Source organism: Podarcis vaucheri (assembly GCF_965113315.1).
Source record: "Podarcis vaucheri genome assembly, chromosome: 3".
NCBI classification, from domain to species: Eukaryota; Metazoa; Chordata; class Lepidosauria; order Squamata; family Lacertidae; genus Podarcis; species Podarcis vaucheri.
The window spans coordinates 31,060,278-31,073,102 of record NC_138761.1 but is presented as its reverse complement, the minus strand read 5'-3'; the positions used below and the strand labels follow the sequence as shown (position 1 = coordinate 31,073,102).

Sequence of the window (12,825 nt, the reverse complement as noted above, 5' to 3'; positions counted from 1 at the left end):
AGGCATAGAGGAAGAAGCCACTTAAATCCTAGTATTTTTAGTGTTCTAATTGTATTTTATTTAGCAGTATTATGACAGGTTCTTGTTCATTAGGGAAACGTTCAATAATCTAAAAGAGTGATGATGAGGAATGTCCACCTAGGCCTAGCCTAGGAGGTTAATGGGAAAGTGAGGAGTATCTGCTATGAACCCTTACTATTGGTTAGAATTGCAACCTAAAATATAATAATAGTCATAGCCCATCAGTGACAATGACGCAGCATTGCCCATGCCCCATCTTCTTTACAGAAGACCATGGTTTGAAATGAAGGTCGCAGATTTTGCCCTTTCAGGCACCCGCTTTTGAAGAGGCTGCCAATATCCCAGCTGCCTCGGGGCTACTTGACAGCCCCCAAACTCGCCACGTGCGCCCTCGACAGGGCTGCGTGACGAGCAGCCATACGCGCTGCCAAGCCCGCGCCTGCCACGTAACGTATGAAAAGCAATCGCGTGAAGGAATCGCCTCTCGTTCTTTTCTGAGGGGAGGAGCCGCGGCTGACAAGGCGAGAAGGGATTTACCGCTTAGGAGAAGAAACGCGCTTCGAGAGTTACGGGGCTGTGGGCGGGGAAGAGCCTCTCGGCCTCCTCCGGGGAGGAAGACGCGCAGGCGTCAGGCCTTGTGACCAGCCGGGAGCCGAAGCAGGAGGCGGCGCTGCTGCCTCTACTCGAGAGGCGGGAGCAGAGCCGGGAAAGGGGAGGGCCGCGTCTTCAGCCTCGCTGCGAGTCGCCGCGCTCCTGCCCGGTCCTTTCTGCCTGTGCCGCCGCCGCCGCCGGAATGGCGCTGAGCTTGACGGTGAACCCCTCGGACGTCCCTCTCGGTAAGGGCTGCCCCTCTTTTCCGACACGGGATTTGGACGCGGGGGGAGGCCAGCGGGCAGCCCCTCCGGTGGCGCTGGTGGAGCGGGGCGTGTGGCTGCCATGTTGCGTCAGGCGGCGGCGGCGGCGTCTCGCCCGTCCATTCATCCTCCCGCTCGCCCGCCTGGCAGCGGGGACGCTTCCAAAGCCAAGGGCAGAGCGAGACGCGCCTCGCCGCATTTCCACCCCATCTCTGGGCCGAGGGTCGAGGTGGGCGAAAGGGGACGGAGCAGGGGTGGTGGGCGAGGGGGGAAGAGAGAAAGGGCTTGAGATGGTGGGAAGAGGCCGGCAAGGGCAGGCAGATGTGAAACTGGGAGCTCGAGAGCCAAATACCCAATCTGGAGTAACAACCATGCATGTGGAGACAGAACATACCCATAATCCACCTGCCAAAAGTGAATTTGTAGTTGCCAGCTGCATTATTTTAAGTGGGAGCCTCCCTTCCCTTCAATGTATGCATAAGCAGAGAAAGGGGGTGGGCTGGTGGGTGGGCCGAGCTCGACTGAAAGGGGCTGACACGTGGCGCCGAGCTGGACAGCTGGAGGATCTTCTAATCTGGAGTATATATAGGCCACAAGCATCGGAACCAGGCATGCCTGGGACTCTGGATTAGTGATTCCTTCACGCCCTTCACAGCCACCCTGTTCAATAACAATCGGGGTCATCGAGAATAATGCAGGGCCACTTTGAGTGGCACCGGACTTAACGATCAGAAAAGGCACCTCACTCCTTCACTGTAGATCCTTACAGTCTATACGATGTGTAGATGCCATCAAGCAGAACCAAACCCAGGGAGTTGGTCCACGTAGTGCAAGAGAGAGAGAAAAAGTAAATTCTGAGCATCTCTATATGAAATGCCATTTCGTTAGTGAATTGGCGCTGCTTTTAGACATAGTGGGGCGTAGCTCAGGAGGATTTTATGCTCAGTCATGGGATTTCTGAATTGTAATTATAGCTTCTCATCCTGCCTCCTGAAATAACTCCAGTGTAGTCTTGAATAATGTGCACTTGCCTGCAATAACACTCCTTAATAATACTGCAAATTCAGCATATTAAATATTGTACCATAAATATTGTTCTACTTAATATAAGTAAAGTTAAAACATTCATATTTTGCTGTGCAACTTGATCCTAAGAATGCTTACTGAGAAGTAAGCTCCACTAAAGCAAGTGTGCTTATGCTATGGACACAATGCGGGAAGATGTTCACCCAGAAAGACAGCTTGTGTGTTCCTCTCTCTTTGTCCCTCTTTTTTAAAAAACCAAAATTGAAACCTTGACCTGAAATAATACGAATGCATGAATGCTGAGTTGAACTGAGTTAGGCTGCAAGTCTTTGAGTCTAATGTAGAAAAACACTCAGTATTTTAACAGTGTGGTCCTATGCAAGTTTCTTCAGACATTCCTCTTAATTTTACAGGACTTGCACCAAATAATTTTGCCTAAGACTAGAATTTGAACTTTAGTTTAATGCACACTTATTTGGTATATTGAACCTAGTGGTACTTAAAGAAGTGTCAAAGCTGCACAATAACAAAATGATAAACGTAACTTAAGTGAACTTGAGGATCTTTTGTTTAGTTAGATTCACTAAGACTGTAACCAGGACTTACTGCCAAATAGACATGCATTGGATTTTTATGTTTTTTTAAAATTAAGACAAATCTTGTAAATAAGCCACAAACAGTTACTAGCCGGAAATACTTGTTTTACTATCTTGCTGTGGGCTAGTAGAGGAGTGACAGAGTGCATTGCCTCCTGCAGCAGCCCTCTGCATTTCTAGCTGATTGTGAAGGAGGGGCTTCCCTCTGGCTGCTTGCTTGGGAGGAACAATAGGAAACTTCATCCCTCTTGCACCAGCCTACTCACCTGCAAGCAGTTCTTGTCACCTATAGCTACCAGGGGAGTGCTTAAAATCCAAGTATCCAAAATTTTTAGACAGATGTGACCTTAACAGCAGTCCTTGGAAGTTTAGAACTGTTAGTGTGTATTCCAGACAAACATAATAGCTGCTTTAGGTTTAGGTTTAACCTGCTCTCATTGAAATCTGCAGGGCTTAAAGATAAATATTTGTTTGGATCATGCATTTAGTATAGTGTTGTGGTTCAGCTCTTTGAATTTTGAGATAGTGCTGTTAAGTGAATTTACAGCCATTCCCTACTGAAGTCATTACTGTAAACTAGTCAAGGCTTTCCCCCTTCTCTTCAACCCTAATTGCTGCCCGGAAATATCACCAGCAGGAATAAACTGATTTCTTTCCTGGGTGTATCAGTCTTCAAATGATGAGGGAAGTATTGAGTTTAATCTCAATCCCTTCAAAAAATATGACTTATGAAATATTTCCTTTTTTAATCAACAAATACTGTATTTTAGGAGCCTTGCTTACTGCAGAACATGTGAAGGATCATGTTAAAATTTCAGTTGAAGAAGGCCAAGAGAACATTCTACGGGTATCTGAGTAAGTGCCTTGTATCTTTGCCATTAGTGCTTTTAAAAGTCAATTTATATATTTATGCTGCTGAGTGGAGGGCAGAAGAAAGAGTAATATGATTTAATGGTTGCTTGTGGGATGAATATTTAGCCATCTCACTTCTTTGCTCCTGTTTAACCTCTATCTTCGGTATTATAAAGCTATTATATGTGTTTGTATATATTCACATACTGCTCTTTTTTATTGCTACTTTTTATGTAAAAAACCTTTTATACTTTTGGCGAGCTTCTTCAGTTCTTAATTGAACTGAGTTTGGAGTGGTATTATTAATAAAATAAATTTAGGAATTCTGTTTGTAATTATTTTGTTTTTGCTATCTTTATTAGGCTTAGAATCCATTTTTATCTGTTTTAGCACCCAACAACTAAAATAGTAGTATTCTTACTGTAAACTAATTGATTTAAATCAGTTGTGCAATTTGTATTTCACTTCACGTCTTTTTCCCTCCTCCCCCAAACAATATTTCATTGTAAATGGTTACCTCAATTTACTTTGGTAAACATACTGGCTGTTTCACCACTCTTTGTCCCTTCTTCATATTAACAGTAAAGGGGCTGACACTGGTTGACTCATTTTTATGAGCTAGTTGTGAATAAGGTAGATACAGGGGCACCTTCCCCATCAAGAAGCATGGACCAGAGATGAGCAGCATCTGCCTCTCTTCATTTCAAGTCGAAAAATGCTAGTTTTTAAGTTCAGAATAATAAAAAGGAAGATTGCCCTGAGCATGCATATATATATATATATATATATATTTGCTTTCGTAGATTTTCACGGGTACAGGAATGCAGGTTTTCTGCTCTGTTCCAGTAACAAGAAGCCGAAAGCACCAGCCTGAAGATGACGAGTGAGACCTCGTCGAAACGTCGCACAGACACCCCGACTCTTACACGGGAAGACACCCGAAGACACCAAAACCTGCATATATATATATATATATATATATATATATATATATATATATATATATATCCTGATTATTATTTTTTAAAAAAACATTTTCATGTTGCCACCTTTCTTGCTTGTTAGTTAATTGAACATCATCAAACTTCCTATGGTTTTTCTCCTCAAGTAATGAGAATTAGAGTAGCGCAGCAAATTATAAAGGTCTAAAAAGGGACAGGCACTTAATTGATTTTTTTTTTTATTTGGTAGAATGCCCATTAGTTTATTTAAAAATAACTTACTATGCTGGTGTTATGATCCATCCTAATGCAATTGTATTTCAGTCTGGAGAAGCTCATGTATTTTTCTTTCTCTCCCCGCCCCCTTTTAAATAGTCAAGTTACATTTACAGATGTGAATTCCATAGCTCGCTATCTGGCTAGAATTGCCACATCTGCTGGATTATATGGATCTAATTTGCTGGAACACACTGAGGTATGAATCAATTGCTTATATTTGAGATTGCCTATTTGATTATTCCCCCTGCTATTTGATTAATACCTTAAATGTTGCAGAGTGTTATTAATTGAAAGATGTGTAGGCTGTGTATTTCTTTTAATATTTTCCTAATGGCAATGGGTGGTAATCAACTAAATTTTAGGTCACAGTAAAGGTAAAGGGACCCCTGACCATTAGGTCCAGTCGTGACCGACTCTGGGGTTGCGGCACTCATCTCGCTTTATTGGCCGAGGGAGCCGGCGTACAGCTTCCGGGTCATGTGGCCAGCATGACTAAACCGCTTCTGGCAAACCAGAGCAGCGCACGGAAACGCCGTTTACCTTCCCACCGGAGCGGTACCTATTTATGTACTTGCACTTTGATGTGCTTTCAAACTGCTAGGATGGCAGGAGCAGGGGTCGAGCAACGGGAGCTCACCCCGTTGTGGGGATTCGAACCGCCGACCTTCTGATCGGCAAGTCCTAGGCTCTGTGGTTTAACCCACAGTGCCACCCGCGTCCCTTAGTTCAAAGTAGTCCCACTTAAGTTAGCGAACTGCAATGCACGCTGTGTGCGGCTGCCCTTGAAAATGGTGCAAAATGCGGTGTCTTGACTCCTCCCTGGAACAGGATATCGCCAACATGTTACTCCACCGTTGAAAGAATTTCACTGGCTGTTAATTAAGGTAAAGGACCTCTGACAGTTAAGTCCCGTTGCGAATGACTCTGGGGTTGCGGCGCTCATTTTGCTTTACTGGCCGAGGGAGCCAACGTTTGTCTGCAGACAGTTTTTCCAGGTCATGTGGCCAGCATGACTAAGCCATTTCTGGCGAAACCAGAGCAGCGCACAGAAATGCTGTTTATCTTCCCGCCAGAGCGGTTCCTATTTATCTACTTGCACTTTGACGTGCTTTCAAACTGCTAGGTGGGCAGGAGCAGGGACTGAGCAACGGGAGCTCATCCTGTCACGGGGATTTGAACTGCCGACCTTCTGATCGGCAAGCTCTAGGCTCTGTGGTTTAGACCACAGCGCCACCCATGTTAATTACCTACTAAGAAAAGCTCATTGTGTTGGTTTTAGTGTGGGAGGCATAGTACAGTGGTGCCTCGCAAGACGAAATTAATCCGTTCCGCAAGTCTCTTCGTCTTGCGGTTTTTTCGTCTTGCGAAGCACGGCTATTAGCGGCTTAGCGGCTATTAACGGCTTAGCGGCTATTAACAGCTTAGCGGCTTTAAGAAAAAGGAAACAAACTCGCAAGAACTCGCAAGACATTTCGTCTTGCGAAGCAAGCCCATAGGGAAATTCGTCTTGCGGAACGACTCAAAAAACAGAAAACTCTTTCGTCTTGCGCGTTTTTCGTCTTGCGAGGTACCACTGTACCTCTGGCAGGGGACTCGTCGTGCTTCTTCTGGGGTAGTTTCTCCACCCTTGCACCCTACCCTGAATTAAGTTCCCCTGTGGCTCCTAGAAGCTGTCGGGGTGTGACAGCAGCCACACCCCAGGAGTGGCTTCAACTGGCTGGCTAAACCAGATGAGAATAGCCAATGGGTCTCAAACCCTCAGTGAGTTAGGGACCTCCCTTGCATGAGAAGATAGGCTCCAGCAGACTGAGTGGCTGAGACCTATAGTTGGTTTTCAGTAGATCTATGCTGAGTAAAACTTAGGTTAATAGCACCCAGTGTATGATTTGTGGTGTTGGCTATAAACAGCACTTTTATATAACTTGTTACAAAATATTGAAGCAAAAACATCTCCCTTCTTTTCCAAAGGTTGACCACTGGATGGAGTTCAGCACCACAAAGTTGTCGTCTTCCACCAGTTTTGCTTTAGCAGTTCAAGAGCTCAATAACTGCCTTTCTCTGAGAACTTATTTGGTTGGGAACTCTTTGAGTCTTGCAGATTTCAGTGTCTGGGCAACACTAAAAGGTAAATAATATAGAAAATGTGTTAAAATTGCAGCACCTTGATAACTACTCATTTATGTCTTACATGCACCAAAGTGTTAATATCTTTTGAAATTAAAATCCAAAGAATTCTCTTCTTATTTTTACATACTAGTAAATTTAGTGAGACCAGCCGTTTTTCTTCTTTTTGCTGTGGGAGATGTTCTGTAATTTTATTGTTTTAATGTAATGGCTGTTTTAAATAGATTGTTTTAATTAATAGTTGCTCTGGAAGCACTTTTAGGATTGAAGAGTTAGATATAAATGTCAGATTAAATAACATATAATGTTTTGCATGAATTAAATTCTGCAGCATAATAGGTTGCACACCTCATTTTTGTTATATGAATGAAAGTAACTCTATTCATGGAAGGCTACAACCCATGAAATCTACAGATCTGTTACATTATTGTTTAAACAGCTTTTCCAACTGTGTTTTTACCATTTTTGCCAGTGAATTATTTTGTAATGTGCATACCATTTCCCCCCAAAATTGCATATGTTTCAGGAGTGCTGTACACCTGAACAGCTCAGTGAATGCCTCTATTCTGTGCCCTCCCTAAAATTATAGCGTAGAATTTGATTTTTTTCTAGTGGTGTGTTCTCATAGCTGAGCTTCTAATATTGATCTGTGCTGATGTTTGGTGTGAATCATGTCAGTAAGAAATCTTGCCAAACTGCCTGCTTCCTAATGTTTAATAAAACATAGCTTTTCCCCCCAATAGGCAACAGTGCAGGGCAAGAGCTGTTACTTCATGGTAAAGCTCCAGTTCATGTAAAACGCTGGTACAACTTTCTTGAAACACAGCATGTTTTCCAGTCAGTAGGTTCCAGGTGGACTGTGGGAGCTGCTATTCCAAAAACTAAAATGGTAAGCTTTTTGCTGATTAGGCATTTCTGGCTCATATTCTACCAGAGTTCTGCCATCTAAGGGTGGATGTAAATGATTTTATCTGCAAAGTGCTGAGCAGAAAAGGTCACAATGGGCTGCTGCACATCTGAGACGCAAAAGATCTGAATCAGCAGTGTTGTTAGCATAGTTTTCAAAAGAAGAATGGGAGGAAATTAAAAGCTTGCTCATTACTTTGTGACTTTTCGGTTGGTTCTTATAAAAGGTATCGCACCACTGTTGCTTTTAGCTTTTTTTCTAGTAGCCCAGCACAGCCAGCAGCAGTTTTTGTCTTTCTTTGCAATGTAGCCTATACAGTGGTACCTCGGGTTACATACGCTTCAGGTTACAAACTCCGCTAACCCAGAAATAGTACCTTGGGTTAATAACTTTGCTTCAGGATAAGAACAGAAATCGTGCTCCGGCGGCATGGTGGCAGCGGGAAGGCTCATTAGCTAAAGTGATACCTCAGATTAAGAATAGTTTCAGGTTAAGAACGGACCTCAAGAACGAATTAAGTTCTTAACCCGAGGTACCGCTGTATTGGATGTAGTGCTCAAAGTACAATAAAAAGCAAGTTAAAGAAACAAGCATATTCAGGTTAGAATTGAACTGTTAAGATGCAAGCTTTAACTGATATAGTTGTGCCACTCTAACAACCTTGTCATGTTTCAGCTTAGGGATTTGCTCACAGTAGCAATCAGTGGGAAAGGACAGGGACACTTATCTGACCTCCTGTCACTGACTTCACTGTGTTTGCTGGGATGGGTAGGGAGGTCAGCATGGTGCAAACATACCAGCAGGAGCTCTGGATTGACTCCTTTGCTGCATTTGCACTGCACTAACCTTTCTGCTGCCTCACCCCCTCCCTCCTGGTAAGCGCAGTGTTGTAACGGGAGATCAGATAAGCACCACCACTTCTCCCTGCTGACCACTGCTGTCTGTTCAGTAACAGAAAGATAATACTGGAAGGTCGCCATTCTAAATGCTGGGGGCACAAGGGGGGGGGTAGAGCTGCCAGGGGAATGAGGTGGCAGAAAAATCCTTTTCCGCCAGCCGCCTTTGCTCTGGATCCAGCCCATTGAACTTGTGCTGCTGTTCGTAGAGCCCATCTCAGATAATTATTTACTCAGTTGTTACTGCTAACTTAGCTTTCATAATAAAAGTCTGTGTATTTCTGTTCTCAGTTTGTGATTTAATAATTTCATTCATTGTTTTAATTTTAAGGCAGCAGAGAAGAAGCAAGATGTTGGGAAATTCGTTGAACTCCCTGGAGCAGAGATGGGAAAAGTCATTGTTAGATTTCCTCCTGAGGCAAGCGGGTAAGTTGACATTTGTAAATTGGTGTGTGTAAGGACTTTTAAACCCATACTCCTATTATTTTGTATGAAACTGCTTATCTTTAGATGCCCTTCCTGTGTAACTGAAAAACGTATGTGCCAAACATTAGGAGAATAGAGTATATTTTGAGAGTTTGATTTCCGTCTCATTCTGTCCTGGGAAATCTCAGTGTTCTACAAGATTGCTGTTAGCTCACATTTCTTTTAATTGGAAAATGTAAAGATTCACAGTATTTGTGTTTATCAGTGAAATATTTTAGCTTACATAGGCCTGTATCGAAAGAACTGTGAGTGGAGCTTCACTTAGGGGATAGGGCTTTCCTTTCCTTGCTCCCTTCCTTCTGAAGCCTCTTGCACTTTTTTGAGCTTTTTTTTTGATGATAATCAGGCTATAGAATTGTTTTTGCCATATCAGTTATTGAGTATTGTGGTAGGCATTTGTCTTGAAAGTGATATAAAGTGTACCTTAAACAAAAGAATGGTGATGTGTACATGTGCAATTCCTAACTGACTTCAAACATCGAATCCAAATGTTTTTGGACTCAGTCCAAGTTAGATTCTCTTTTCAAGAAGCTATGAAGTTATGACTGAAAGAAAAAGTTTTAAGTTGTTTTTTTATGTTAAACAAAACATACTTTACAGCAACAATTAAAGAAGGGAAATACTAATATTTTGCCTCTTCCTTTGGCGTGCTCTATGTTTTACTTTACTTTCCCCTTGTAGCCAACATTCTTTTCTTCTTTACATTCTTTTCTGCCTAGATACTTGCATATTGGACATGCAAAAGCTGCTCTGTTGAATCAGCACTACCAGGTCAACTTCAAGGGTAAACTGATCATGAGGTTTGATGATACAAATCCAGAAAAAGAAAAAGAAGATTTTGAAAAGGTATCTTTTCATAATGATATCTCATTCTGGGTCTCTGATTGTTTTGATTTCTATACAGTTCTGTTTGTTAACTATGGAGTGGGTGGGGACACCTCACATAACACAAAGGATATCATTCACACAGGTGCTTTAGGAATAGCCTGGGGCTGAGCCTAAGTCCTTTCCACCCAAATGTTGTCCTTGCTTTTCAGCAGACAGTTGGCTGTTTGGCCTCACCTATGTGCTTCTAGGCTTTCAAAAGTTATCTTGGGTGATGTGGGATGAAACAACAGAGAAGAAAAGCTCATTACACTGAAATAAAATATGAACAGAGTTAGAGAAGATCCCTCTCTTAGGATTTATTTGATTTACAATGCTAACTATGGAATAAACATTAGTACAGAGCCTGATTCATTGTGAAGCGGGGCTTCTAAAAAGTGTTTTTTTAAAAACCACATTGATAGCAAATGAAACCTCTCATTGACTCTCTCACCCGAATGCATATGCATTAATAGTGCTAAGAAGCCAAGTGGGCTTGCTATAATTGCACTGAGGATCTTGTTCTTCACTTTGATGGCTCTGGTTCCCACCTAAGATGACCTATTCAGAAGGAAACAGTGGCTAATGGTATCAGAAGGTACCAAGAGGTTGAAATTGCCATTGAGATCTAGGATATGCTCATGCACAATACAGAAATGCAGAAATTGTTATTCTCTGGATTAATTAAGCATTTAGAAAAAACTAAATTGACATAGTAAGATTTCAAAGTTCTTTTGTAGAGCTCTTTAAGCAACTGCAACCCCCAAAGACCTACTGGATCAGGTGAAAAGACAGATCAGGTGAAAAAGGCAAGATCTGTCTGTGAGAGGACTTCATACTAGGATTTTTGTATATCAAGTTAATCCTTTCAACATTTATATCTTCAGGTTATCTTGGAAGATGTTGCAATGCTGCACATCAAACCAGACCAATTCACATACACTTCGGATCATTTTGAAACAATAATGAAATATGCTGAGAAGCTCATTCATGAGGGGAAGGCTTATGTAGATGATACGCCCGCAGAACAAATGAAAATGGAACGAGAGCAAAGAACAGAGTCCAAGCACAGAAATAACTGTAAGATGCTTTGTCTGGCTTCCATCTCTATTTGCTTTGCTAATTAGTTGCTTAGTTGTTGTTACTATTGTTGTTATCATCATCATTTATTAAATTTGAATACCACATAAAAATACAAAATGAGAACCCAAAATACATAACAATAACAAAAACAAATCAATAACCCCCTTCCCACCAACACATTTAGAAGGACATAGAATGCTAATCAGCCCAAGGCCTGGTTGAAGAGGAATATTTTTGTCTGGTGTGTAAAGATATGTAATGAAGGCACCAGGTGAGTCTCCTTCGGAAGAGCATCCACAAATGGGGAGCCACTGCAGAAAAGGCCCCTTATTGTATTGCCACCCTCTGGACCTCTCATGGAGGAGGCACACCAAAATGGGCCTCAGATGATGATCTCGTTAATTTTTTGCATATCAGGTTAAAAGGTCATCGTGTTGTAGATCTGGGAAGGACCTCTGTCTGAGATCCTGGAGAGATGCTGCCAGTGAGAAGAGACAATAGTAGCTAAATAAATCAATGGAATTTCAGATGAGAAAACGTTAAACCCTTTAGTTAAAGTCATTGCCAAAATACCTGCTAGGCTAGAGTTGCTGTCAGTTTTAGCTCCATTCTTGTTGGAGATGTCTTACTTTTGGTAAATAATATTTCATAGTACCAGAGCTGGGTTATTAAATCTGAACTGAATCTTTGCCATTTTATAGCTGTTGAGAAGAACTTCAAAATGTGGGAGGAAATGAAAAAGGGAACGGAATATGGGCAGACCTGCTGTCTACGAGCAAAAATCGACATGAGTAGTAACAATGGATGCATGAGGGACCCAACTCTTTATCGTTGCAAAAACCAGCCACATCCACGAACAGGAAATAAGTACAAGTATGTGTTAAGAAATGGGACTTGCAATTCACTTAGTGATAGGGCCACTTACAGTGAGATTAGTAGTGGGCCTTAGGCTACTGTGCTCTCAGTTGCAGAATGAGAGACTCTGCCAGTCCTTCTTTCAGTGCACAGGGAGGGAAGCAAACCAGATGCTGGTTTGTCATTACCTGCAAACCTTCACTCATGGTTTGTTTCTCCGTTAACAAACCACAAGAGCTGTTTCACATGTCGTGCCAAGCCAACTTCTGGTTTGTTTCCTCCTCAGCATGTTGAAGGAAAGACCGGGGAGGATTGACTTGTGAATTTTAGAAGTGTTGCCCAGCACATTCATATTCTTGCTAAACCATTCTTAAAATTTAGCAATGGTTTCTCATTAAGTGTGGATGGGGCCATTGAATTGGTGTCTTTATCTTTGACCCTTTATCAAATTAAGTTGAGTTTTGCTTTGCCTGATGAAACCCTAACAGTGTTATGGAAAACCTCCTCTTTTCACAGCAGCTTCTGGCCTTGCCAACATAGCTTTGTCTGATTAAAACCCTGGGCAGAGATAACATTTTGCGGGGATTCCATCCTAATACTGCTGTGGACTGGTGATGCACTTTCCAGGGAGAATTAGAGAGCGGCTTCTTAACCCTTCCTTCCTCCTTTTAATCTCTTTCTACTCCCTCCCAAATCTGAAATGGGAAGTGAACTGGGAAAAAGCACACTGTGTGTGTGTGGTTTGCTGGGATTGGAAGCCATGGAAGATGTTACGTATTCTTCCTTGCAGGTGGCCCCCTGCTCCCCCCCCCCCACATTCTTACTATCTCAGTAAAAAGGGATTTGGGGTAATAACGGGGTTTCACCCTATTAATTTTTTGCTCCAAAGAAGCTTGCTTTATGAACTGACATTTAACAGTTCCAGCTGGGCTCAATCCTCTACTATCAGTGACCTCAAAAGAAAAACCTTCCTATTTTCTCTTTCACTTTTTCATTCTGGAAAAGCAGTTCCTAGAACTAGCTCATTTCCTATAATTACTG

The 12,825-nt window shown here is 42.3% G+C and overlaps 1 protein-coding gene across 1 annotated transcript in view; it reads left to right on the top strand.

Moving 5' to 3' along the window:
• Window positions 1-273: 273 nt before the first annotated feature.
• The window catches only part of EPRS1 (glutamyl-prolyl-tRNA synthetase 1), a 38,201-nt gene continuing 25,649 nt past the window's right edge, over window positions 274-12,825 (top strand). The window contains exons 1-9 of the mRNA XM_082216298.1: window positions 274-857; window positions 3,268-3,352; window positions 4,666-4,765; window positions 6,538-6,694; window positions 7,437-7,582; window positions 8,828-8,922; window positions 9,702-9,828; window positions 10,734-10,926; window positions 11,631-11,802. Coding sequence (XP_082072424.1) covers window positions 815-857; window positions 3,268-3,352; window positions 4,666-4,765; window positions 6,538-6,694; window positions 7,437-7,582; window positions 8,828-8,922; window positions 9,702-9,828; window positions 10,734-10,926; window positions 11,631-11,802 — 1,118 coding nt within the window. The 5' untranslated portion in view covers window positions 274-814. The remainder of the gene's footprint in view (window positions 858-3,267; window positions 3,353-4,665; window positions 4,766-6,537; window positions 6,695-7,436; window positions 7,583-8,827; window positions 8,923-9,701; window positions 9,829-10,733; window positions 10,927-11,630; window positions 11,803-12,825) is intronic.